At 41.7% G+C, this 26,877-nt stretch overlaps 1 protein-coding gene across 3 annotated transcripts in view; it reads right to left on the bottom strand.

Annotated features, from left to right (window-relative positions):
* Positions 1-26,877, bottom strand: part of USP33 (ubiquitin specific peptidase 33) — a 185,595-nt gene that overhangs the window by 34,165 nt on the left and 124,553 nt on the right. For all 3 annotated transcript variants that reach the window (XM_085882453.1, XM_085882452.1, XM_085882454.1), the window contains 6 exons: positions 25,113-25,146; positions 19,039-19,084; positions 14,315-14,495; positions 7,799-7,925; positions 5,969-6,138; positions 3,017-3,098 (listed from right to left, as the gene is read on the bottom strand). In XM_085882453.1, coding sequence (XP_085738579.1) covers positions 3,017-3,098; positions 5,969-6,138; positions 7,799-7,925; positions 14,315-14,495; positions 19,039-19,084; positions 25,113-25,146 — 640 coding nt within the window. The remainder of the gene's footprint in view (positions 1-3,016; positions 3,099-5,968; positions 6,139-7,798; positions 7,926-14,314; positions 14,496-19,038; positions 19,085-25,112; positions 25,147-26,877) is intronic.

The following is a 26,877-nucleotide window of genomic DNA, read 5'->3' as shown; positions in this document are numbered from 1 at the left end:
ACATCTCGCTGAACGTGGCAGTGTAGAAAATCTCTGTGCTCCTGCAGAGAACACCACTACTTAAGTCCCAGACTTGGATAACATAGCACTGCCATGGAAAATGCCATTTCTCAATAAACTGTGACATCACAAGCCCATCAATGATTAAGCTTCAATCCAGGAAGCCATTCTGGACCCTCACCAAATCCGTCCACCACCAAGATGAGACAGCAGAAGAATGCTGGAAAGAGATTTGCTCAAACACAAACATGCCACCAAAATTCCAACTGACCAACCCAATCATACCACAACCAGGAATCACAAGCTTCTAAGGAAGATCCGGTTTGCCTTTACACGAATCCGGCCACTCAAAGGAAGATGTGGTCAAAATTTCCACGTATGAAAGATCAAAGACAATCTGAATTGCTACTGCAGCACACCAAGTTAGACCATACAAAACACATACTCAGAACTTTCAAGGGCGATTTAAAGAGCACTTGCGAGGCTACTTCTGAAGCCATCAAATACTTATCCAAACTTGATGTTCGATTCCAATTTGTTGCTATCTATATACACTATAGAAATGAGAATAATAATAATAACAATAATAATAATCAATAATTGCAAGGCATAATGACAATTTCCAGTGTTTTCCAGAATTTTCCTGAAGTTGATTTACTGCACAGGGTGGGGCAGAGAAACGGGAGATTTTAAAAACTCAGTAATTAAATAAACATTTTGTATTTCTCAAATTACAAACATGCCATCTTGAAGTACACAGCATGCCATTTATTTCTTGAAGATCACATCCTCAAGGTGACGTCCGGCTCTGCACAAGCATTCCTCTAGTCTTCCATGCATGTTTCCCATGATGCAGAGTAGCATCTCCAAAGAAATTCCAGCAATTTTTTGACAAAGTCTTTCTTTCAGCTCTTTAATATTATGTGGACGATGAGCGTACACTTTGCTTTTTAAGTGCCACCATAAAGAAGTCACATGCTGACAGGTCTGGGGACCTTGGAGGCCAAGTAATGTCACCATTCCTGCAGATGATGTGGTTATGAAAAAGTAGTTGTACGGCGGCCATTGACACTCTGGAGGTGTGAGACGTTGCGCCATCTTGTTGAAATCAACTGGGTTCAACCAGCTACTAGGTTTCCTCAAGTTAATGATCAGTCAAAAAAGTTGCGATTATGTTGGCATAGCGGAGATTGGTTTATAAAATCTCCCGTTTCTCTGCCCCACCCTGTATTAAGATGATTTATTGTCGAGTATTGTACATACTTATTAAGCCTGTTTGCTCGCAGTTTGATTGTTAACCAGTTCAATCGTGAGTCTGTTATTGATAACTTTTGCAAACAATTAATAGATGATATAGAGTATGCAAATTGGATGGTAATTCTTCATGTCCATCAAACCTCCTTTTTTGTGGATTGGTACAAGCTCCACGATTTTCCAAGTTAGGGGGATTTTCCTCAGCTTCCAGGCACTTTGTAAATAGTTTTGCCAATTTACTGTGGAGCAGTTCAACCACAGTCTTTGATCTTTTCATCCTTCATCGACTGTAACAATTTTATCTATCCCCTTTTCATGCTTTTAAATTGCAAACGGAATGTTACTGATACTCACTGGTGGGATTGCATTATTATTGTTGTACTGTCAGACCACGCTATTCACAGGGGATACGTTCCTGGAAAATGCTGTGAAGAGCAAATCCGTGAATAGCGGGGCATTGTTTCAATGGAAAAAGGTGGACAGGTTCCTGGCAGTTAGTGATCCATGAGGGAAAATCAAAAATCCCATGAAAAACTACTAATACGCCCACAAAAAACCCCGCGAATACGCCTGCAAAAAACAATGAATAGGTCCACGAAAAAAAACCCAAAAACGTGAATATGCGAAGCACAGGGCCGCAAATGTTGAAGCAGGTCACATTTTATAAACCACGAATAGTGAATCCATGAATAGCGGGGTCCAACAGTATATTAAATACAGGTATATGGATTTTCTCACCGTCGAGTTGTTAGTATAATTATTTGTGATTATGAATATATTTTCTTGTTTTATGGCAAAAGTTTTGGTGTGTTCCATCATTGAGCCAGGTTTGTAGGCTTTAAATTTCCTGTTCCCATGTTTTTTTTAACAAGCTCAAATGAGCTAAGATCCTCGTCCTCTTAAAGATGACGTCATAAAAACGAATATGACGTCATTGTGATGTATGAGGTTTGTGATAAATTATCTGTGCTAATGCCCGGCTTGATTCCCGCAAATAAAATTCAAACAGCTTGCCTAGTTTCCGAGATAATGGTATAGGCAATTTCCATTAGCCACGATATTATGACGTCAACTTTTTTTCTCGGAAGAATTTCCAAAATCGGAGATGGTCATTGCCTGCGCATGGGCTTTCTGCATATACATGGCAAGTTTCACGAAGATCCGATGAAAACTCTGGGTTTTGAAACAAAAAATGTTAAAAAATAGGAATGACTTCATAAAAATTGATATGACGTCATAGTGATGTATCATATGTGCAGTAATTCATCTCTGCTAATGCCCTGTTCGATTCCCGCAAACAGAATTCAAAAAGCTTGCTAGTTTTGGAGATAATTTTTTAGTCGATTTCCATTAGCGGAGATATTTTGACGTCATAACTTTTTTTTCTCGGAGGAATTTTCAAAATCGGAGATGGTCACTGTCTGCGTAGGGTATTTTTACATATATATGCCAAGTTTCAGGAAGTTTCAATGAAAACTGTAGGCTGTGAAACAAAAAAGTCCACAAGAAGAAGATGAACAACAACAACGTGAGTAAGACTTAGAGATCCTCCACGAGGATCTAAAAATCAATCTCTTTTGACAATTTTTGTCTTCTCTAATCTCTTTCTTCACGATCTTATTTAGTTTTCTATGGCATAATTTGATTACTTTCAAAATTTACAAAAAGTCATAATACTATTCAGAACTTGCATGAAAGAGAGGGGGAGACTGTTAAAAAACAAAAAGAAGAAGCAATTATAAGGACCCCAATAATGACTTACCGATTGTAGAGGTAATCCCACACATTCTGTGGGACAATCACAACAAGGTCTTCGAGGTAATTGTACTTGTGTGGTGGCACTCCTGTTACAGGGATTAACAGAAGGAGAAAAAAAAGAAGAAGAAGCCAGGTAAAATCATACAGGGATAGCAACAGGTGTTACCAGAAAACGATTTATTAGGTCATTTCCACCAGGAAGTTTGTGAAGAGGGGCTCATCTTCTTGTGTACCAAATGTAAAACAGATATTTTTTGGCAGAATTTTAGCTAAATCTGACTGGTGATATTTCAACCAAGAACAAATGAAACAAAGGAAAGTACACTTTCAACTGAATGAAAATGTCCCTTTTGAACTGTCAATCATGTAATTGTGAACATTGTGAGACTATTGTTACAAATCAAAGATTAGCAGGATTTGGGGGGCATGGAAGTGGTGAAGAAAGGACTGAGAGAACAGAAAAAATAAATGATTTGGGGGCAAAAACCATGCAATATCCAAGAAAGTACTGCAGGCCACCATGACAACACAGTGGGATCTTAAACGTTCACCAGTTAATGCTGGCAGGCGGGACGCCCATTTTACGTCCTTCTGACAGACGGCACACACATTGATGAATCACCCTGCTTGTCAAACACCGGGTTGCAGTTTATAGCTAAGATGAGATTCAAACCCAAGCTAGACAGCTTAGAGCTGAGTGTGTGTACCTCTATGCCATACTGTCAGTCCCAAGCAGTGCTAAGTAAATGCAGGTGGAAATCTGCTCTGTTTCCAGCAAAAATGCAAATATGAGAGTACTATATAAAGGAATATAAAGGAAATATGTACCTTGGAATGCCAAAAGGTAATATGTAATCTGTTCTGTCATGTGACTTTGAAGATGAGGGGCACCATCCATCCATCCATCCATCCATCCATCCATCCATCCATCCATTGGGACCATACTCTGTGCAGAGTGTTGGTGCTGTCTAAGCAGTCTCCTCGGCTATTGGACACAATCCTGGATGGGTTGCCACTCCCACACAGGATACCAGCAAGCTGGCACTCATTTTGCCGACCTCATAAGGATGACAGGCAGAGTCAACCCCACCTGGTATTAATTCAATAGCCAAGTGGGATTTGAATTCAGGATCCGAGGATCCCAAGCTCACCACCATAACCATGAAGTCAACACCAAGCATGGGGGCACCATGCTGACATTTAAATAGGCAAATACAGCTGGTAACATCCATCTCTTCAATGGAGCACGGCTTGCTTAGGGCAGTAATTTGGAATAAGGCCAAGGTGCTGGCGATAACTCGTTTACTCTTTGCGAAAGACACCGTGGTATCATGAACGTCCAGCAACTAATACTAGCAGACATTTCTTCAGCGTAGCATCCATCCAGCATACATTTTTTTAATGCAATCAATCCCCTGCTTGTCAAGTACCAGCATGATAGTCTATAGTCAGGTGGAGCATCAGGCTCAAAGGTTAAAGGCAAGTACTATACCTCTGCCCAATCTTGTCTATAACAATCCATGATTCATTTGATCAAGAATTTGGCTTAACAAGGGCTTGCATACACAAAACTTGTACATGTAGACACATATACACACACACCTCCAAGAATCCCAATACAAGTGCTACATCCAAGCAGATGATAATATTTTATTCCGATTTTCAGTTCTTTCATGTGCCATTTAGATTAAAAAAAAAACATAGAAACTACCGAATTATTTAAAAAAAAAACATTCAAACTACAAGACCTTAACGAGTCTTGAGAGCACCTAACCATACTCGACTGTGCCAGTGCTGCACATACAAGTGCAAATTGTTGATCATCGATAAAAACCAGAAGCCTCAAGCCTTTGCTGGAATGAAGGTCTTTCTGGTGGTTTATATGAGTTGCAAGCGAGCTTGGGTAACGATGGCTTTGTTTGTTGCTTGGTTTAAAAAATATATTTACAAATACAGTCATCCCTTGCTAGACAAGCCAATGAAGGAGCATTTGGGAAGAATATTTTTTTTATTACTCTTCTTTTGTATCAGAAGTACACTATTGTGCACAATGGGTATAGGGACCCGAAATCTGGCAAATCCCAAATACCGACAAGCCTGATATTCCCCATGCATGCTGTATAAGGGGTCCCCTAATAGTTTCACCAGAAGTAGGTTGATGATGGACTATATCCATCCTGCAGGAAACTGGAAGGAGGGGGAGGGGGGGGTACAAAGCATGGAAAGAAGAAAGGGTACAAGACCAGAAAGGACACAGTAGAAGACAGAGAACCACTGATCTGTTTGCGATGGTGAAGTGATAAGCCCATACACTCAGTTTCAATGTGGGAGATTCCAATAATCTTGAAGGCCATGGTTTCCATGGCATCAAGCTGAGCAAGATGTGAGGCAGGGGAGCGAGCACAGAGGGGAGAGCTGTACAACATCAAGCTGAGGATGAAGGCCTTGTAGGTGGATAGGGGCTCAGGTGTGCCAAGGAAGGACTTTGTACAACGGAGGATTCCCAGTCGGCGGTTGGCTTTGGAGGCCATCTTGAAATGGGATTTTCCCAAGAAAGACCATGGCTGATATTGAGAGAAAATTCTTAAAGTTGGATATCGGTAAAGGAAGTTTTACTTCCTGTCATATTTGCCGACTTGCTCACATAACTTAATAATTTGTAGGTGCACATTTCATATTTTATATTTTAAAGTTGCATTTTCAGTCGGCATAGCGAAACTTTAATAAAATTGTTAGTGATCTTCAATATCACGTGGGTCTCCAAGAATAGAAAAGTTGTACACGAATCCCTCTAGTCTGTGATAAAAGTATGAATTGAAATATATTTTAACAAGCTGATAGCAAAATAAATATTTCAAATTCCAACAAACAATAAAACATGAAAATATGAAGGGCAACTTCCTTCCTGCAGTGTACGGTGCAATTAAATCAATAAATTTACAGCAACACCACATACCTCCATGCGTGCACAAAAAGTCGTGATTGCTGATGGGTCCTGGCTCGGCAAATGTGTTGAATCGGTTGAGCCACTGGCGAGAAACGTAGAATTCCAGCAAGCTGGGTTCCTTGATACTTGCAAGAGCCATGACCTTTTGCCGTTCACGGATTCCTTCGTCATTTGACTTTCTGCAATGAAGAAAACCTGACATTTTTGTTTGACTCTGTGCATGCTCTTGCACACAAATATTATACAAGGGGGCATCCCAAAAGTTCTATCATTCCAACCTAATAGATGTTGCATCATTGACATACTTGTTTTGTATCGTTTCTCTACATCATCTACCTCATCTTCAAAGGACCTTTTCCAAGCGGTCAAAGATGTTGCAAATGGTCAATTTTGATTGGCCTGTGCTAGCAATTTTATTTCACAAAGATACTTTTACTGAGGAAAATCAAAGCTGTGAATATCCATTGACAATGTACATGAAGTTTTGTATCAATTGGTTCAGTGGTTCTGAAGATCTTAAAAAAAAAAAATGTTATTATAAATCCAAGATGGCCACCAAGCCAATTGAGTACCCCAACCCAGTTCATTAAACGACATGTATGAGATATCGTGACTTGTAAAGACCTTGTGAAGGTTTAGGTTTATTGGTACAGCAGTCAATAAGAAAAACGTCAAAAAAATGGTGGAACTTAAAAATAACTCAATCAACAACAACACGCTCCCAAGCTATAATGGCCATGCTGGCTTGGAATCCTTAAAATAAGGTAATTAATTGTTGGAGTAAATTCTCAAGTGTCTGCACCAAATCAAATAGCAAAAAATAGGGCTGCCTGTCCTGAACGTTACCTGGATCAGAAGCAACAGTCACTCAAACCCCTGCCCCCCCCCCAACCACAGACCCCATTAAACCCTCAATTTTTAAATGCCGTGAACAAATTTTGGTACATCATGGGTGATGAAGGTCATGGTCAAACTTCATTGAAATTGTGTGTAGTTTGAAGAAGAGAACAAATACAGTACGTATTTAAGGGGGCAACCCACTCCCCTCCCCCCCGGCCTCCCATAGATTCCCTTAATGAACGCAGATTTTGATGCGGTCGATACACTTTGGTACATCATGAGTGATGAAAGTTGTGGTCAAGTTTCATCAAAATTGTGGGTGTAATTTCAAAAAGAGACAAATACCCATTTTGGGAGGTCAAACCCTGCCCCATAAGACCCCCTTAATGAGTGCAGATTTTGATGCAGTCGATATACTTTGTATCTGTAGTTTCAGAAAAGAGAGCAAATACCTATTTTGTGGGTGGTCAACCCCCCCCCCCCGCCCCTGTAAACCCCCTTAATGAGCGCATATTTTGATGCGGTTGATAAACATTGGTACATCACTGGCGATGAAGGCAGTGGTCAAGTTTCATCAAAATCGTGTGTGTAGTTTCGGAGAAGAGAGCAAATACCTATTTTGAGAGAGGGTTAAAAAAAACAAACACCCTTAGACCCCTTCATCGGCACAGATTTTGATGCGGTCAATAAACCTTCGTTAGACATCAGATACGAAGTTTGTGGCTAAGTTTCATCAAAACCGTGTGTTTGGTTCAAGCGATAATGACTGAAGTGTTTACGGACTGACTGACTGATGGACACTGTTTGATTACATAAGCTCACCTGACTAAAGTCCAGGTGAGCTAAAAATTCACAAGATATCCTGTTGGGTAAAATCATCCATCCATTTGCCTAATTTCAAATGTCTTTCACAATTTTAGGATAAACACATAAACCCATTCCTTCACGAGTCTTGAGATGTGTAACAAGAACAGATAGAGTAGCGGAAAGCTTGCATACCTGTAGAAGAGCACGTAGGCTTCTGAATTTTGTACAGTAGTTTCATGCACCTCAGTGACACACTGATCATCAAACTCGTACCACTGGCCATTGAGCAAGTTTTGGCAATAGGCCACATAGTGTCCACCTACAGGAGGCCAAACAAGAAAAGAAATCCCGTTAAAATCATGGTTGAAGTTCAATGCCAAGTAATATGCACACAAACTTTATACCCCTCCATTTTTGCATCCTTCACCCAATATTCCAGGGATTTGGCCGACTCATCTCAAAATCTCACTTTTCAAGTGAGAAATGTATGGCTCTCTCCACCATTTATCCAAAAGTCTCCGCGGTAGCATCTCCTCATCTATTTTAGATGTTAATTTTCTGAAAGCTAACAACAAATAATCTGTAATAAACACTTTTCATATTAATGATGTCTGTCTATTGTCGAACTAATGTTGTGCATGTCTTGGCTGACAGAATAGCCTACAGGTATGCACATTCACCTAAGAGCTGTCCAAACTGGATTTTAATCTCACCCAAGCGAGAGACCGTCACCTTGGTGTTTTGCAGGTGTGGTGATGTATTGATGTGTGTGGTGTCTATCTGATAGACATTAAATCTGCTGACATTAGTTACGTACGTTAAAGATCAGACGGCGTCTTTCGCAATGAGGAGGCGAGCAATTGCTGACACCCTGGCTAAATTCCAAATTATTGCATGTACTGCAGGTGGAAAGTAGTCTGGTCTTCCTGAAAGTTCCTTGACACCAAGTTATACTGTTGTGGGCCAGGGTTCGGTGGCGAAAAACGACCACTAGGAGGAGCAGTGGAGTCGTCTCCCACCGAGCACCCGGAATTTAGGTCGCGGCTCTCGGATAAGTCCGAGAGTTCACGGGTCCCTTAGCCGATCGTGGTCGCCAATATTTCAACGGTGTGGGGTAGGGTTAATTGCCTAATTTCAATATAAGTAAATACCCACGTTGTCCAACTACCGGAGAAAACCACACCCTCGACCGACTCTGTCCGAATCGAGTCGCTATCACCGACTCGGATCCGGCGTAACCGAGCGGAAATTACCAAAGCCGCGCCGGACCAAATGAACAACCTACGGCACGAACGGCCTTACTAATTCTCAATACGCACCTTGCAAGGCCAATGAAGCACTAACAACGAACTGGAACATTTAACAGGGGTTTATTTTACAAAGAATAATCGGGGAGGGGAGACACAGAGCAGAGTTATCATGAATAAAGAAAATGTAATTTATAAGGAGAGGAAAACACTTATACGATTCTACTTACAGACGGGGCCCACGGACACACACACACACACACACACACACACACACACACACACACGAAAATGGACCTCAATGGGTCTTCAGTCGGTAGAGCCGGGCCAGGGGTACCTGTACCGCCTCGTACGGTCACACCGACCCGAACCACCACGGTGGGACTCGAACCCACGACCTTGGCATTGTCAGCACCAAGACTGCAGACCGCTCACCAACGACCACAGACCGCGCCGCAATCGCTACCAGGATTGCAGACCACTCTCGAACCATGACCGCCGACCGCTAATCGAGACCAAGACCAAGACCGCAGACCGCTTATCGCCACAATCCACTCTGCCGAACACTGGTTCAGACAACCACTCTACCCCTCTGAGGTGGGAGGGGTCTCTTCTCCTAGCCACTCGCCCATGATTGGACAAAGGGTTGGCGGATGACTCGTGGTCACCTCGCGATTGGCTCGGGCGTGCGAGTCATTCTCGCCCTTCACTCATTCGCTGGAGGAAACGTCCATGCCCTGCCTTGGGGCAGAGCCTCGATCTGTGGCAATGGACGCTCCGCCCTCGCCTTCAGCCAAAAACACATGGGCAATGGCAACCGGTTGAGTGTGGGATGGTGGCGTTGTTGTTGATGAGGATGTAATTGTAGTTGTAGTTGTTGTTGATGAGGATGTAATAAACTTGATTATAAAATAACTCGGAGCACACACATGCAATTCCCATTAGACAGAAGGAGGGATTCTAACGAATAACACATACTTATCGAAATAACTGAACTACGGGGACTCTGAATGTTAAGTGCGCATGGTTTCCAGATTCGTAACAATACTGCTCCTACCTTGGAGTGTGTTTTGTGTTTGAGTAGCAGCTTCTGCACCATGAACAAAATGGCCAGGCTTCTGCACTATTAAAATCAAACATGTTTCATGTAATACGTTGAATTTGATCCACTTTTTTCCCACCTTTGGAACCAACTTCCACACTCTAAAATCTCATTCTTCCCTCCAGCTGTTCACCATCTCAAATCATTCCCCATCCAAAACCATGATTTTTTTCTCCACACATTACCCATTAAACTCCCCCCCCCCACATCCCTCTCAAAATTTTGCTTCTGTCTCCATCTTGTCTACCCGTTGTGTTGTCCCTTAACCCTCATCGTTACCTGCATCCCTTGTTTGTCTGTCTCTTTCTAATTTCTCCCTCCGCCATACTGTTGGTGTTACCCCTTCTCCTGCTGTTCCTTCTCATATATCGTGTCCTGATCCATTCTCTGTTCCAGCACTTCCATGAGCCTTAACTCATGGAAGAGCTGGATGCTTAACTTCTTGTTCAGAATAGATTTCTGCACTGGACTGTTGCATCTCACACAAATGGTCTAACACGTGCATGCGCTTTGACTACGATGATCTTCATGCAAGTGTCGCGTAATCAACTGCTTCACTGCATGCACGAGCATAGTGATTAGGTTTCTCAAAGCTGTTCACATAATAGCGATTGCTTGTGCAACATTGTGTTATCAACCACTGAGCTCGAAATTAGTTATTTAGTGCTCGTGTATATCCATAATCTGTAAATACGTTGGATAGTTTGGATTGTCTGTTCAGCTTTGTTTGATTTTTTTTTTGTCTGTTACTGCCAAGCAATTCACAGTCTATATTCCTGCTCATCTTTTTGTGTTCACCCAGGGAATTTATTTTAGTTTGCAGAATTTGTACCAAAAAAAACTCGAAGATTATGGGGCCAACATGTGTTTTCAATGATTAAAATGAAGTACTGTACAGTGCAGCATTAAACATTATCCATTTGGCGCATTCTCACGAATGCTCTGGTAGCTTCCTGCAAACATTGGATCTAAATCTACGTTTTTGAGCAAAAGTTCCCAGATATGCTAACCAGAATACCAGATAATAATTATAGCTGGCAAAGTTACTCATTCAAACATTCCTACTCGAGCTATGTTTTTCACATCCTCAGTTTTATACTGATAAGTTCATATCTGTCTGTTTCAACCAAATGCCAACTTCACTTTTCAGGGAAATCTCTGCTCAATGCATATACAACTAGAACAAAGTCAGTGACATGCCATCACAAATTCCCACGCTTCGCACCAAAAGCAAAGTTGAGAGATGGCAAAAAAGTTCCACCAGGAATGACCGAATATCAAATTTTGAGTGAAACATTTTTATCCGTTTTGACCACTATGACCTCAAGTCCCTCCCACCCCCCCCATAACCCCTCCCCCCGTCGGGGCATAAACCTGAGGTCAAATACAAAATAATAATTACATATTTAATGCATCTCCCAATGGTAATTGCACATATAAAGTTTCATTTTAAAATGTTTAAAAATGGGAACGTAATTGCATTTTTTGGCATTTGACCTTTTGACCCTGCCACAGGGGGCGGGCCCAAAAATGAGTCTGCTCTTGTGCCTTCGTGCTACATGGTGATCATAACTACCAAGTTTAGTGAATTTCTGCACTACTGTTTAGGAGGGAATAGCGTATCGGACAGACATACAGACGGAGCCGCATTTTTTTCAAAAAGCGTGGAGATAACTACTTCGCTATCTATATATACATAAAAGTGAAATGTTTGTTTATTTGTGACCCTACTTCTCTGAACTCCCAAGGTTAATCACCACAAAACTTTATAGGATCCCATTGTTTACCACGATGCACCTGAATAGGGGTTTTAAACAGTCATTTTCTCATAATTCATAACCTATAAACACCCGAGCTGCCACCTGTCACCATCTCCACGAAGGTAGATCCATTTTTTTCAATGCTTTATAAAAAGCCCTATTTTCTTCGGATTTCAACCTGGATACCTATATAAAATTTGTGAGGTGGTGAATTGCGATCGTCACATACTGTATGGTATGAAATGTGAAAAATAACTTTTTACCAGATAAATGCAAGACGTTACCATGATCAGAAAGATCGGTGAAGGAGGAGTCACGTGACCTCTCAAATGTGCTTATCATTCAAAAACCGAAAATAGTACAAATACAACCTACACATCGATTTAAACGTAATTTTACTGCTCATCTAATGACTCACCTCTTAAGGGTGAAAAACGAAGTTGTATAAAAAAAGGTTACCACCTTAGGTAACTTCACCAAATATACACCTCCAAACATACATCCGACAGTTTAAAAGAACCAAGTTTACACGGTGATTTTATTTTTGATCGTAGATGTCTAACCTCAAGTAAGCAACTTTTTGGAGTGTGTATTGTTGGTAGAAACAGGAATTCAGTATAAAAATTTAATGAGGAGATATCGTCGTGGGTAGGGCCAGGAACCTTGGCAACCAATATATATATATATATATATATATATATATATATATATATATATATATATATATATATATATATATATATATATATATATATATATATATATATATATATATATATATATTTGATTTTCAAATGGTTTCTGGTCACTATCACAGAAATATTCAATCACAGGTGAGATATATTTAATTTCTTGCAATAGTTTTGATATCTCCATCCTCTTAACGATGTCTTATCGAAGGGGACATTCAAAAATTACGTCCCTAATGTGTGGGGTTTGGAGTGGGGGATGGGGGTGGGAGTGGGAGTGAGTGCGTGTCCAAATGTTATGGGGTTTTCCAAGGGGTTGGGGGATGTTTCCAGAGCCGTGACATAACGACCTTTTTCGTTACGTATTAAAACGAACTATTAAAAGACTTTTTGGACGTTTCTGGGTGAACTTTCCCACAACTTTGAATGAGGTTCTGATAGAGCTTTTCTCTTTTAGCCATGGCTTTGCTGAAAGATCTCACTGTAAGCTGGTCGATGGAAGAAAAAAGTGACGCCACCTCCCTGAGAATAGGAAGAAGAGGGAGGGAGAAGAGGCTGCAGCAGGAAAATAGGTTGTCCATATATACAAATTTAAAAGTGAAATGTTTTTTGTTTGTGACTTTACTGCATTGAGCTCCCAAAGTTAATCATGACAAAACTTTCTCCGATCAGATTTTTAACCACGATGCACCTAAACAGGTATTCTAAACAGTCAAGAGGAGGTCAGTTGTCCCATTATTGCTGAGTTGCACTCCAGGGTTAATTTATTCACTAACATGAGGAAATTATTGACTACAGCTTCACTCCTTACACCCTGTACAACCAGTAGAACCCATTACACCCCTTAGACCCTATTAAGACCTTTTAAACCCCTTCACACCCATTTAGACCCTATTGAGACGTATAGACCTTCTTCAACCCTTTTCAGACCTATAGACATTTTAAGACCCTTTGGATAATTTCAGACCATTGGAACACTTCAGACCCCTTTTGCTCTTTTGCCCTTGGTCCCCTTTAGGCATTTAGACCCATTTAAGATCCTTTAGACGCTTGGAACCTTTAAATACTTGAGACCACTTTATGACCCTTAAAACATTTTATACCCCTTTATATTATGACCATTGAAACACTATACACCTTAGATCCCTTCAAACCATCAGATATCAACCCTTTTTGACATTTTAAGACCCTTAAGCCACTTTAGACCCCTCTAGACCCATTGGAAAAATTGCAAAAATCACCTCGAAAATAGCTTTTGACGATCTTTTCATGCACCATTCGCGTCACATCACAAGTTGCAATGACGAATCAAAACTGATATCCCAAAGTGAAACTGATGTTGAAAAGAAAAACTGAAACTACTGATCTATGGACCGTTGAATGGGAAACCAGAATGAAATGCTGTGAGAAATACCGAATGAAAATTGCCAAATGCAAAGCTATGGGGAGTATAGAGAGAGAGGGGGGCAGGTTGGGAACTGAAGAAGCGATGTGGAAGGTGTGAAAAATGGGTGTGAAGGAGTTTAAAAGGTCGGTTGGCATGGAAAGTAATTTTGTGATCTTCCGTCAGGTGATAGGCCCAAAATATGCCTAAATACATTTCCGAGCCGAGTTTTCATAAGATCATCCTCACTCCAAAGTAGTACTTCGGAGGTACAACAAGCATGGATTGGAAATCTTCGCTGGTAGAATGGAATGAGGTTTCCGAGGTTACCAGTTCCATCCACTGCGATATCTAAAAACTGAATAGCTAAATTGAATTCCCGTTTCTACCAATACGCACTCATTTGAGGAAAGACGTCTACGAGCCTGTTAGTGACGGGTACCCTGCTAGTAAATATGTATTTATAAAAGTAGGGGAAAATGACAATTTTTCAAAAACATGTTCAACTGCTGTATATGGCACTCACTTCCAGCGGTGCCATGGTGGCAGATGACCGAGAGTAGGTTGTAGGTAGTAACCTGTGTGTGGCTTTCTTTGGCCAGGAATGGTCCCATATCAAGGTTCTCTATGGGAAAAGCCACATGGCTGCTGATCTTGGTCGAGTACATTAGATCATGACGGAAGCGCTTGAGATGAATGCAAAGAATCTACAGGTGGAAAGGGGTGGGAGAGGCGTGGGGGTTTTAAGAAAAATAGTTTTCAACTCTAAAGGGAAAAGCAAAACTTCATTAGACAGAGCAGCAATCTCACGATGAAGTCATAAGCAATTAATATCATTAAGCACAAACAAAGTCTCTCTTACATTGTGAAATAAGAATAGTAATCATCACTATTTAAAAAAAAAAATATATATATATATATATATATATATATATATATATATATATATATATATATATATATATATATATATATATATATATATATATATATATATATATATATATATATATATATATATATATACACACACACACATATTGCAAAACCAGTTTGGAATCTTTCTGAACATTGAATGCAATATATTCTCAATAATGAGAAAAATCCTGTTTGGTGTTCTCAGCTGAAGACATGTTCAACTGACAGATATTGCACTCATTCATTATTGTGCACAACTGCATTTTCGGGTTCTACAGCTTCAAATATGGACTTGAAATACGTCTACAATCTTATCATGATTTTCTCACCTAATGCTTTGTGCATAATTATTGAAGGTGGTGGGACATAAGAAATCTATAATAATAACAATCTAATATATAAAACTCATTCTAACCACTCATTCACAGATTCACCAAATCACTGAATGACATGAAAGTTCAGTACCTTCCGGGTGACATAGAAAGCTGAAATTTTGTGTGCCGACAGACATCGAAGCCAATACACCGGGAAAAAAATCAGAGAACCATCAGAAAGCATCCGCAAATTAAAATATAAATAAATGAAAAAACAAATGCAGGTGAGTGACCCGAGACAATAGGGAAGCACGGTTCGTTATTGCTTTCAATGTGTAAGCATACCTCGCTAGTAATAATCATAAAATTCTTACTATAATGGATGAAACATGGATGTCACAGAAACTCCAAAATAAACATTTAACAGTTCTTAGGCCGATGTAGAGGTTTCAAACCCAATTCTACCTCTGGTTCTAACCTCAATACTTACTATAATTGGCCACCCAAGGCCAGCAAATGAGCACGTACTTTAGCCTTACTCGGTGCACATATTCGAGCACATACTCCAGCCCGAGCTCTGATAAACTGAGAAGGGTAATCTCGCACGGAGGGTGGGGTTCCTGCAAGTTATAATAATGATGATGTTGATCTCAAATGTGAACTGGCATAATCAAATTAAATTAATTATGAGATGACTGAAGGAAATGATTGAATCACAAAATCAAAAATTTTTCCGTAATACTGTTCACAAACAAACAAACAAACAAGCAGTCATAGACTGGTACTTACGAAATCGTCAACTTGACCTCTGACCTTGTCTAATAAAAGCTGTGTCTGGAGAAGGTAGCGACGCAAACCAGAAGTTTCTACGATGATTCTGTACAAAACCATCAAAAATCGAATGTTTGACCTCACTGTGACCTGGACCTTTGACCGATTTTGACCAAAATCTACTCGGCACTAGCCATCACCGTCCTGAATCACGTGGTGTAATTTGACATTGGTAGCTTCTTCCGTTCTCGAGTTATCGTGCCAACAAACAAACAGACACACAAACAAACAAACACACAAACAGATGACAGAAGTCATCAATATACTTATGAAATCTTTAGATTTCGTAAGTAACAAACAGACAGTGGTGAAAACAGTAACCTCCGTCCATCTTTGATGGCGGAGGTTAAAAATTGTTAGAGAAAAAAAAGAAAAAGAAAAAAAACTTAGAAAGTTTTGCAACTTTTTTTCAACAAAATTTCGATTTTTTTTTTTGCATTGCTACATGTTATAAGTGATTTCCAACAAAAAATATGCCCAAATTATAATTGTGGCTGATTTTGGAACTTCAGGTGGATATACCCACGTAAAATCAATTTCTGTCTCAAGGAATCTCGTTATGACGAATGAATTGAGTATGTAAAAGTTAAAAGTAAAAGGGAAAGTTGCAAACTATAACTCTGTGAGCACTGTTGACATCAAATTGAATGAATAGGATATCAGGTTCACTTGAGTGACCGAGCAGTATTGGCGGCGGAGGCTTTGCACTCTACCGAGTGCTCCCCCTGTAGTTAAATATAGGATTAGCCCAGATCCCCCCTTAAATGCATGTTTAGCCAGGTTGTTTGGTAATCGGACGTTACATGTGTGTCAGGAGGTGTAGCAGGCTGTCCAGCATTCATACAGTGGTGGTGTACCGAGAGGCGCCTACTTTTTTCATTCCCCCCTTCTAACGAGCTCCCACCCAGCGCCCTGACAGTCAGTCAGCAAGACGTGCCAACAACCCATTGGTGGAGAGCTGCTGTGGGCTCAAACGATGGACCAATCACGTGTCCTTGGAGGCGGTCCGTAAGGCCCGTCCCGAAAGGCAAGGAAGGAACTGCTTGTGCAGGTCGGCGATCTGCTTCATGAGGAGTGACTCGACAAGCTGTTCCTCCTTGGCGATGGACCCAGCGTGCAGGTCGTCCCCAGGTTCATCCTGAATCCAACCACGGAGCCTCTGACTGTCCTTACTCCCTGCACAGATCGAAGACGTCTTTTCATCCCATCGATCCACCTGCAGAGTGCAACACCCAGATTAGGCCTAGTCTGGTGTACAGGCCAGGCCTGGATTCGCATACTGGACCTTGTGAGAAACCAGCTGGAACACACCATAGATCTTTCTCTCATGTGCCATCGACCTTACGGGGACTGGACGTGCCGAGGTTGGTGCATGAGCGGTGTCGACAAAAGAAGTATGTCGCCGCCATCTAGCCACGTGGCATGCGCGAGCGATGCCGATAGGAGAACGAGCGCCATTTTTGCCACACTGCATGCTCGGGCTGGGCGCTCGAATCCGACGCCATCGGCTTGTCACGAGCCGCATTCGTGCCTTCGACACTTTTCCTCTCGTCCATGAGGCACCACCAAGTACTCCGTGTCTTGTCTGCATGTGTCCAGGCCTAAGGTTTATTTTGCTAGGGCTCCCTTTGAAACCCGTATCCGTAGCTCCCTAGGTAAGAGCGGGTTATAGATTAATTAGAACGTTCGTGAATGCTTTGCTTGTGTCGTGCTCCCCGATGTGTCCCCAATAAATCTGGATGATTTATATGACATTTGCCCCCTCAAATTTATTCGTGCCGCGCTGAGGAACAATCGCTCGATTTGTATTTAAAACCAAACTGGTTACAGATTGTGGCAGACTTTGCTCGGTCTCTGACAAACCCAGTCTGTAGCCGGGGCTATATCCCCAACTGGCAAGGTGTACTTTGGTATCGTGATCTGAGGCACGTGACCCGAGACCTGTGCCGAACTAGCCGGCGTTATAACCCCTGAGACGGCGGTGCTGTTAAGCGCCGCCGAATCTTCAACAATATTACCTAAGAAAGACATTCGTGATTTACCTGTATTCATCAGTGCTAATTTTTTTTGTTACTTTGACTTGATTAATCGAGATAAAGATTGAGATGTGTGCAAAAGTAAATATATGACGTAAGCACCCACTGGAAGAGCAAGGTAAGCGGTGTATTGGGGGCACGTCTGCTCTGTACGGCTGGCAGTTCGACTTTCCCATCCAGTTGTTGATATTGTGTTGTCTTTGCCGTCAAGCTCTAACTGATAATTTAAAATAAATATAAGTTTGTGCTCAGTTCGTTTTTATTTATACGTGTTGGGTCCTGACCTCTGATTTACAGGATATGTTCAGTCAGAGCACAAAATGTATTTGGCTGACCTGCCCCAGCACCATTCCCCCATCCCCCCCCTCTCCACAACCCACGATTCACCATCACTCCCACTAACCCACACCCACCAACCTCCCCTTCCCTCACTCCGGGTGAAAGCAGGCATTATCAAAGACGCCTTTTCCTCTGTAGTGATGTGCAGTGAGGCGCACGAAGCGCACCGATCCACATAAGTATTACTGAAAGGAGAAACATTCATCTGTGTGTTTTGCTTCATGCTTGATGTTTGCTGCTGTCGTAGAGAAATAAGAATAGTACTGCTGGAAAGCTACTGATCGATTTACTTGATTGGAAAGCTAATAATTATCGATTGACCTGGAACAAAAACTTGTGTCCATTTAATCACACGCATGCCCTCTTTTTAAAATCCCTCATTCCAGGATTGAAGAAGAGGAAGAAGTGGTAATGGGAGCTGAATGTAGCGGTTCCAACAGTAACATTTATTATTCTACAACAGTAGGAAACCTTGAGAAGGACAGGGAAGGAACACCCCAGATGATACATGGTACTATTTCTCAAATAAAGATATAGAAAAGTACACAAACAACAAACAAAAACAACTATAGCCACCACAACAGCAACAACTACATGTTATAAGAGATGCATTTTTCACACGTTTTACTTCATTTTACATCCTCATTGTCAATCACAGATAGACATGCAATACGTTTGTGAAGTACAAACATGCTCCCTTTTGATTAAAGCCATCAGCGAAGCAATGGGTATAGGCACAGCTAGTTTGCCTAAATTTCCAGTAGCTTCATAGTAAACATTGAAATAATTTATTGAGCAAACAAAAAAAATACCTCTGGTAGTTTGAGAACTTTGCAATACTTCACTCCATTCCGAAGCCTGACAAAAAGCACACAGATTAGCACAAATGAATTAAAACCTTACACAATTGTAAACCTTAACTCCGATAACTTTAAAATGATTAAAGATGCATTAATTCATTAGGCACAGCTACAATAAGTGTGTGTGTGTGTCCATCCAAGGCAAAACTGTTTTTTTTTTTTTAACCATTTCAGCTTTTGACATCAAACATTCAACTAACCTTTATTATGAGAATATGGAGAAGACTAATTAATAATCGAGCCAAAATGTCAAAAGGTAAAGTCCAGTAAATAGAAATAGGCCTCATTAACCCTTCCGCCACGTGTCAGCGCGAGAAGGCTGGGTTTTGCAATCGCTTCCTCATTTCTATATTTATTTACCATTGAACTTCAGTGTGTCTGTCCAGGCTACAACTTTTTACCATTTGAGCTTTTTCCATTAAACATTCAAGAAGCATTTAATTATGAGAACATGGAGAAGTCTGATAAATAAATTTTACTTTTTTTGTTTTTTAAGCTGTCGTTTGCCTCAAGTTTAGTTCGAGGAAAAATCAGACTTGGACAGGTTTTGAATTTTCAGATGCTTTCTCGCTTCATTTTGCGGTAGAAGTCTCATTCAAGTGGGACAGAAGTTTGCAAAATCTAAACTTCTCATGGCACGCAAGGCCTTTGTTCATAGCTCAATGTCCTGGTTGAGATGACAGACCATGCCAGTTGTCCACACATAAGCTGCAGAGATGCCAACTTTTGGAAATCAGAATTAGGGAGGATTTGCAACCGACACCAAATAATGTGCGCGAAGCGCACATCTCGAGCGCGGAGCGCTCGACCCTTGTGGCGGGGTCCAGGGCCCGCCTTAGGGCCCTGGAAGCTCTGGGGTTCTAGATGCTCTCTAGTGCCCTCTGAGCCCTATTTTGGAGCATTTAACATGTTAAGAATTCCCACTTTTTGAACAAAAAAAGGGGAAAATTGTGCACTTTTTAATGTTACATGTATGTTAATATTAGTAAGTTAGGGGACAATCAAAGATTAACAAAAAGCACAAAAGAAGCAATATTTTTCTTACCTTACTGGCTGGTACTACTGCTGCTTGCTTTTTCCATGGCAGCTTTTCTGAGTGACAGCTGTGTGGCTCTTTTAGCCCTTCTGATTATGTCTTTGCTGTATTCTCTCTGGTAGCAAGGGGTGCTATGAGCTAGTTTTTCAATTAAGAGAGCTTCCAGGGTTTTGACACTCAAATTGGGACGAAATTCAGTATGATTCTTCCGTACAAGACTGAGTGCCCGCTCACATGATGCGTTCAAATGAGGAATGACCAAGATTCCCTTCATCACTTTGCTCAAATTAGGATACTTCTTGGCACCAGTGCAGGGATCTGTGAGCTGTGAAATCCGATGCCACTGCTCATCCACTCTCACTGTCTCAGTAGCAATTGTAGCTATGGAGGCGTCTGCCTGGTAGTGAGCGAATTCACTCTCAAGACTGTCTATGTCACTATCACCGCCACTGAACAGACAGGGGAATTTCTTGATGAAAAACTCCACACAGTCAAACCCCACTTCTTGGTGTAGCTTAACATCCAGCACCTGAGCATGCTTGGCTAATTCATCATCTAGCGGCCAGGTTTTGAAGATGTAATTGCAGGCTTTCACATAATATGAGTGAACTGCACTGAAGAAACCTTGGATGTCTGACTCACTCAGAGTGAAGGTGGATTTCTTGAGACTCCTTTGTTCCCTTATATACAGTTTGGCATCGTTCCCAATCATGAGGTCCTCATCATTCTTCTGATGATTTCTGTCAGAGAAGGGTACATTTACCAGAGCAACCGATGACACCGATGGTTTCAAAAACCGTACGAAGATATCTTTCAGAAGACCATTCAATTATCCGTGCAGGAGATGAATACAGGGTTCGTCTTTTTGGAGCAGAAGATTCCCCTTCTCAAAAAGCTTGTTAGCATATCGAAGGAAGAAACAATAGAGTTTTGTTTGTGGAGACAAGAACATCCTGTTGACACGTTTTTCTCTAGATTCCTGCACAGTGTTTGAGGAAGATGCGCTTTTAGTTGTAGAACACGTAGTACACTTAGCCGCAGGGCGATCACACTTGCGTTTACTGCCAGCAGAAGAGGTCAGACTCGTAGTACCAGATCCAATTTTACGTTTGAGGAGAGAGCTTGAGGTAGGTGCAGCCAAGGAAGAAGACCTCTGATTCGAAGGTTTTGCTGAGCTTCTATCAAGTGATTTGGCAAAAGCAGAACTTAACTTGGGTCCTTCTTTGCCTGTAGATGGGACTATCACAGTCTTTCTCGACTCTGAAGGGATCTGCTTTGTAGATGAACGTGATGAAGGGCCGGTGATGCTACCTGCTCTCAGCATTGGTTTTGGTGCTGTCCCTGCTGTCTTCTTCGCAGCAGATACTGCAGTGGTAGTGGTGAATGCTGCTCCACTAGTGCTTGATCCTGCAGTGCCAGTACTGGCAGTAGATACAGTGCCGTCCTTCTTGCTCATTGTTAGAGTCTTGGCTACAGTTGGTTGCATTTTTCTTCGTACTTCTTCTTTGAAGAAGAGGCGAAGTGGCTCCCACTGTTCAATCAGCCTGTCTAGGCACTGACCAAGGGACAGCCACCTTGTTGCGACATGCTTCAGAATCTTGTGTGTCGGGGCATCACAGAGTTCTTGCAGTGCTTTCACTCCTTTGACGCGTTTACTACTTTTGTCCAAGTAGTAGTAAATATCGATGAGAAAGTCATCTAATTCAATGGGTAAGGCCTGAGCCGCCTTCTTGGCCGTATTGTGCATCATATGGCAAGGGCATCCCATGATGTAGCACTCTGGATTTTGTTTGTGGATATAAGCAGCGACTCCTTTGTGCTTGCCCACCATGACAGAGGCATTATCAGCACAAAAGAAAACACAATTTCCCCACGGAATTTTCCTGTCACTGAACTCATGATCAAGCAGTTTGAAAATGTTTTCTCCAGTGGAATCTTGTTTGCATGCAGGCAAACTTAGCAAACCTTGCTTCACAATCCCAGCACTGTTGTCATAGTACGAAATCAGGACAGGATATAGCTGGGCCTCACCACTGTCATTGCTACCGTCTGTAGCTAGGCTAAATGGAGCTAGTCTAGCAATATCGGCAAGAGATGAAGCAGTAACATTTGACAACTCACCAATTATTGCTGAAGTTTTTGTTCTTGCACATCCATACTTTGAAGCAACTTTTGAATCTGGAAACATCTTTTGAAATAGAGGTCCAGCATGATCTGAGACTGATATGGGCAAGTTATGTTCCACAATAAATCCACTAAAGAGAAGTTCCGCTCGGGTAACATCCTCTTCCTCGCTTGTCCCTTGTTTGGTGAAATAATTCAGAAGTGTACCGGTACTCGTGCTCGAAGATCTCTCCTTTGCAATGTCTGTGTGCCGTTTGCTTCCAACGTGCTTCCGAATATCATCGCGACCTCCGTGCTCAACTGAAATATCAATGCTGCATACTGTACAATACGCATGATGAATTCCTCTTTCAGACTTTCGAATACACGGGTATTGGAGACTGTATTCGGTCTTGTACTTCTGAGACCATTTCTTGGTCTTCGTAAGCTTCTTTTCTGCCATTTCGTAATCAACATCGAGGGCTTGAAGCATCGGTAACTTCGAAGTCGATGTTCCACAGCTGCAGCGCGACTCGTAGAACTCTAGCGGCTGTTAAACACCGCACGGTGGTCGCGACCGCCGGGCTGGTACGGGGCCCAGCTGCATGCAGTGAGCGTATCGCATGCATATACACTGTGCATACATACCGCATGCACTGTATTGCACACATACCGCATGCACTAAATCTCAGTGCATGATCGCATAAGCGAGATCCAGACCCAATGTTTCGCTGCTCCTCATTTGAATTTGCATTTTTTTACGTACAATTTGGTAGCAGCGAACGTTATGGAGTTACCACATGCTCTACGTAGCAGACGATGCTTTTCATTCAATTCTCATACTAGTACATTCTGATTAGTGAACAGTGCAAAAATATCAAAATTTCGGGAGGATAAGGATAGTGATCGTAAGGGCGGGAGTTTGGGTGAATTTTCGGAAGCCTCCCGATGAAATCGGGAGGGTTGGCATCTGTGAAGCTGTGTTATAATGGTGGAATGGCAATGCCTCAGAAAATGTCAAGTGAGATGAGTGACCTCACAATCATATGATCTAAAGATCTTAGAGAATAAGGAACAAAAGAGATTACCAGGAAAGCTTGACATTACTAGAACCAGCATAGTGAGTGAACACTATGCCAGCCAGGATCTGGATCAGTTAGGCCTAAGTCACATTTGCTCTACGGCGAGGATACGGCGGCCGTACGCCCTCTGAATTGACAGAAACGTGCGGCGGCCGCAGAGTTTCTGAGGTGGCCTCAGGGTGGCCCTACGCCGTATGGCTATATTTTACAGGCCGTAACGTCGCTGTGGAATTATAACGTGGAGTTATAACTTTTTTCATTTCTACGTTCGCCATAGCAATTCAACAAGCCGAAAAAAAAAAACTGGTTAAAATTTTTTTTTAAAATTTACCCATTTGTTACTGTCCGTCTGGCCGCACATTCGCCTTAGGGTCCCCCTGTGGTCGCCTTGCGGGCACCTTGCGTCTGCCTTGACAATTCTATGGCCGCCGCAGGAACGCCCTAAGGTCACCGTGCGACATCAAATCAAAGACCGTACGGCAACCCCACGTTTTCGGTCTCCACAATTTATAAATATGCCTTGCAGCTCCCCGAAAAATAAAAACATGTGTGACTGCTACATTATGTGACCGTGGAAATACTGCGGCCGCCGTATAATTGCTAGTGGCTGCAGATTTTGGAGACCCCATGGCTGCCGTGGCAAATGTGACCTCGGCCTAACAGCTGCAACTCCACATACACTATTAGCTGCCATTCAGTGCTGAGAATATGAAGAACCTACACCAAGCTCGTTAGTGTGGTAGCAGTAAAAAAAATCACCACAGGACAGGAGTAGAAAGCTGGGGTATGTGGAAATGAGGTGATCAATGTCTATTGATAGGGCATTTAAGATGGTTTCAATGCTATAAAGGAGATGGTACACACTACACACAAACAAGAGGTTTTTTATGGAAGGGAATATGCAACAAGATATATTCCATGGTTTAATTGGGTAGTTGAGGGAAAAGGGGGAGGAGGGGTGATGTAAGGTATAAGAACTGTGGGGGAGGAAACTCGAAACATAGACAGCAACAGCACCACCTGGGCGTAACGTAGTAGAGCACTCAAGAAAGGAGGAGGGATAGACATAATTTCTAGGATATTATTGAAGATGGACAAGTTTTCAAAAGGCACAATACATCAGGAGATGGTACCACAACTTAGAAAGAACAGGTAAACTTAACTAGAGAGTGGGCTTTAAGGATGTTTTAAAACAACATGGACAAGCTTATTCTTCAAAAAAAAGGGTTAATTTAAAAGTGCAAGAGGTGTGTTATCGAGTGTTGAGCTCATCTCGTGATGAGCTCCTATGTACAGAGATAAGGCCTTGGGGGAATTGTAAGGTAAGGCAAAGTTTCATTAAAATCACCTGGAAATACTTTAAAAAGGCAATTTTATCTTCTGACAAATTTTATCCTGAAAATCGATTTGTCGTCGGTACTTAACCAAGAACTATTTTGACAAAGGCCTCAAAATTTGTGAAATCTTTCGATGGTCAGTCGGTATAAGAAAAAGCTAATAAAGACTCGTGTCAAAAATTAATAGGTCATGAAGTTTACTGTCAGAAAAAAGCCAATCCCATGACAGGGCAGAAGCAAAACTATCATCACTGCAACAAGGATTGGCAGAGTGACTTTTGATAAAATGAGTCATCAAATCATTTGAAGGTATCCAGGCTCATCAGAAACTTCTAGGTAGGTTATTGAGGTCCAGGAATCTTCCTGAGGTGGCAATGTTACCTTTTGAGTGTTGGTTTTATGTATTAGTTGAAAAATGTGTCATACAAATTTATGCTGACAGCAAAGAAAGTAGCTGGCACAACTTACTTCTTGCACCGCTCACAGTTGTACATGTTGTCACCTGTGATGATAAAGGCATGTGAGGTAAAGGGAGGAACAATTAAAGTGCAATATGATATAACAAAGAAATCCAGAAACATTTTTCCCCAGATCAGAGATCAATTCTAATTATCTCTACCACCAAAGGTGGACAGAGGTTATGTTTTCACCCTTCTGTCTGTTCGTCTTCGTCTATCTGTCTGTCTGTGAGCAGGATATCTCAAAAAGTTATGGACGGATTTGGATGAAACTTGGTGGGCAGACTCAGTGTGTAACAATGATGAATTGATTCGATTTTGGTGAAGAAACGGATTTGGATCCAGATGCTAGCTAGGGTTTTAAAATTATTTTTAAGCGATTCTTCAAAATTGAGAGGTGGGGCCAAAAACATGTAGTACGATATTTTAAAAAGTTGTGGACAAATTGTGACAAAACTTGGTGGACGAGTTGGGAAGGTGACAAGAGCAAGCCAATTAGATTTCAGTTGAATTCCTGATGCAGATCCAGCCTTTTAGATCCATGCAGATGCAGATTCTGCAACAATTGGTGTTCCAGTTAAGTTCTCAAGTGTGCACACCATATGCAGACACCCCCAATGCAAGAACAACAACTTGAGGAATTGTACAGCCTTTTGTCATGACTTTTTCCAGTCTTTGCCAACCAGTAGTGCATTCAATTCTAGTAAACTGCATGAGAACTTAATCAAAATACTGCAACAGGAGTGAATTAATACAGCCATTCATGAGGCTTAGTCTGAATCAAGAGAACACTTTTCTCTCCTCGCAATCTGAACTGTCACCACAAGGTAATAATTAAACGTGTAGTTGATGACAGGGACAAATGACGCATGCTTTTATTTTCCATGATACCCTCTTGCTATTTTGTCAAAATAATTTGCATCAATACTTGTTTTGATATGGAATGAACAATGAAGTACATTCTTACAGCTTCCTGGAATCATAAACCTAACATCACTTTTTGGGGTGTCATATATAAAATAATAGTTCCCTGAAGCACAATGACAACTACAACAGCTATGCAAGTCAAGACCACGTTTTGCCAAATTAAAAGTCCAGAAAGGGATCGGGGCACGCGATAAAGCTCATTTTGAAGCTTAGAATGCATCCAATATGAATCTATAAAAAATATTTTCAAGTGCTTGTGTGTTTGTTACCTCCACCACTGAAGGTGAAAGGAGGCTATGTTTTCACCACTTTCTGTCTGTTTGTTTGTTTGTCTGTTTGTCCAAAGATGCAGAACCTGCTTCAAAATGGCTGAACTCACTGTCTTTATAGCTCCAAACGGGAGCTATACAACTCCACTGTCAGCTGAAAAACAGTGCCAATGCAACTCTCTCCCGCATCGCCAAGCTCCCCAGAAACAAACACCGTCCGGACATGTCTCCGGAGATAAACGCAGTCCAGAAACAAATACCGCCCGGACACGTCCAGAGACAAACTCCCGTCTGGACATAAACACCGCTTGAACGCGTCCGGAGACAAACATTACCCAGACGCGTCCGGAGACAAACGCCCGTCCAAAGTCCAGACCTGAACAGCGCCCGGACACGTTCTGATACAAACGCAGCCCGGATACGTTCGTAGACAAACATCACCTGGACACGTTTGGATCCAAGCTGTTCGGAGACAAACTCCCATCCAGACATAAAGACCACAGTGGATGATAAATGGGGCTTCTGCGACACCCATTCAAGTGAATGGTAGAAAAGGGAAAAAAACTTTCTGACTCAAGC

The sequence above is a fragment of the Eptatretus burgeri genome, chromosome 5 (genome assembly GCF_056783735.1).
Source record: "Eptatretus burgeri isolate ZD-2024b chromosome 5, Ebu_testis_v1, whole genome shotgun sequence".
Taxonomy (NCBI): Eukaryota; Metazoa; Chordata; class Myxini; order Myxiniformes; family Myxinidae; genus Eptatretus; species Eptatretus burgeri.
Note: the sequence above shows the minus strand (reverse complement) of the source record. Positions and strands in the feature narration are given on the sequence as shown.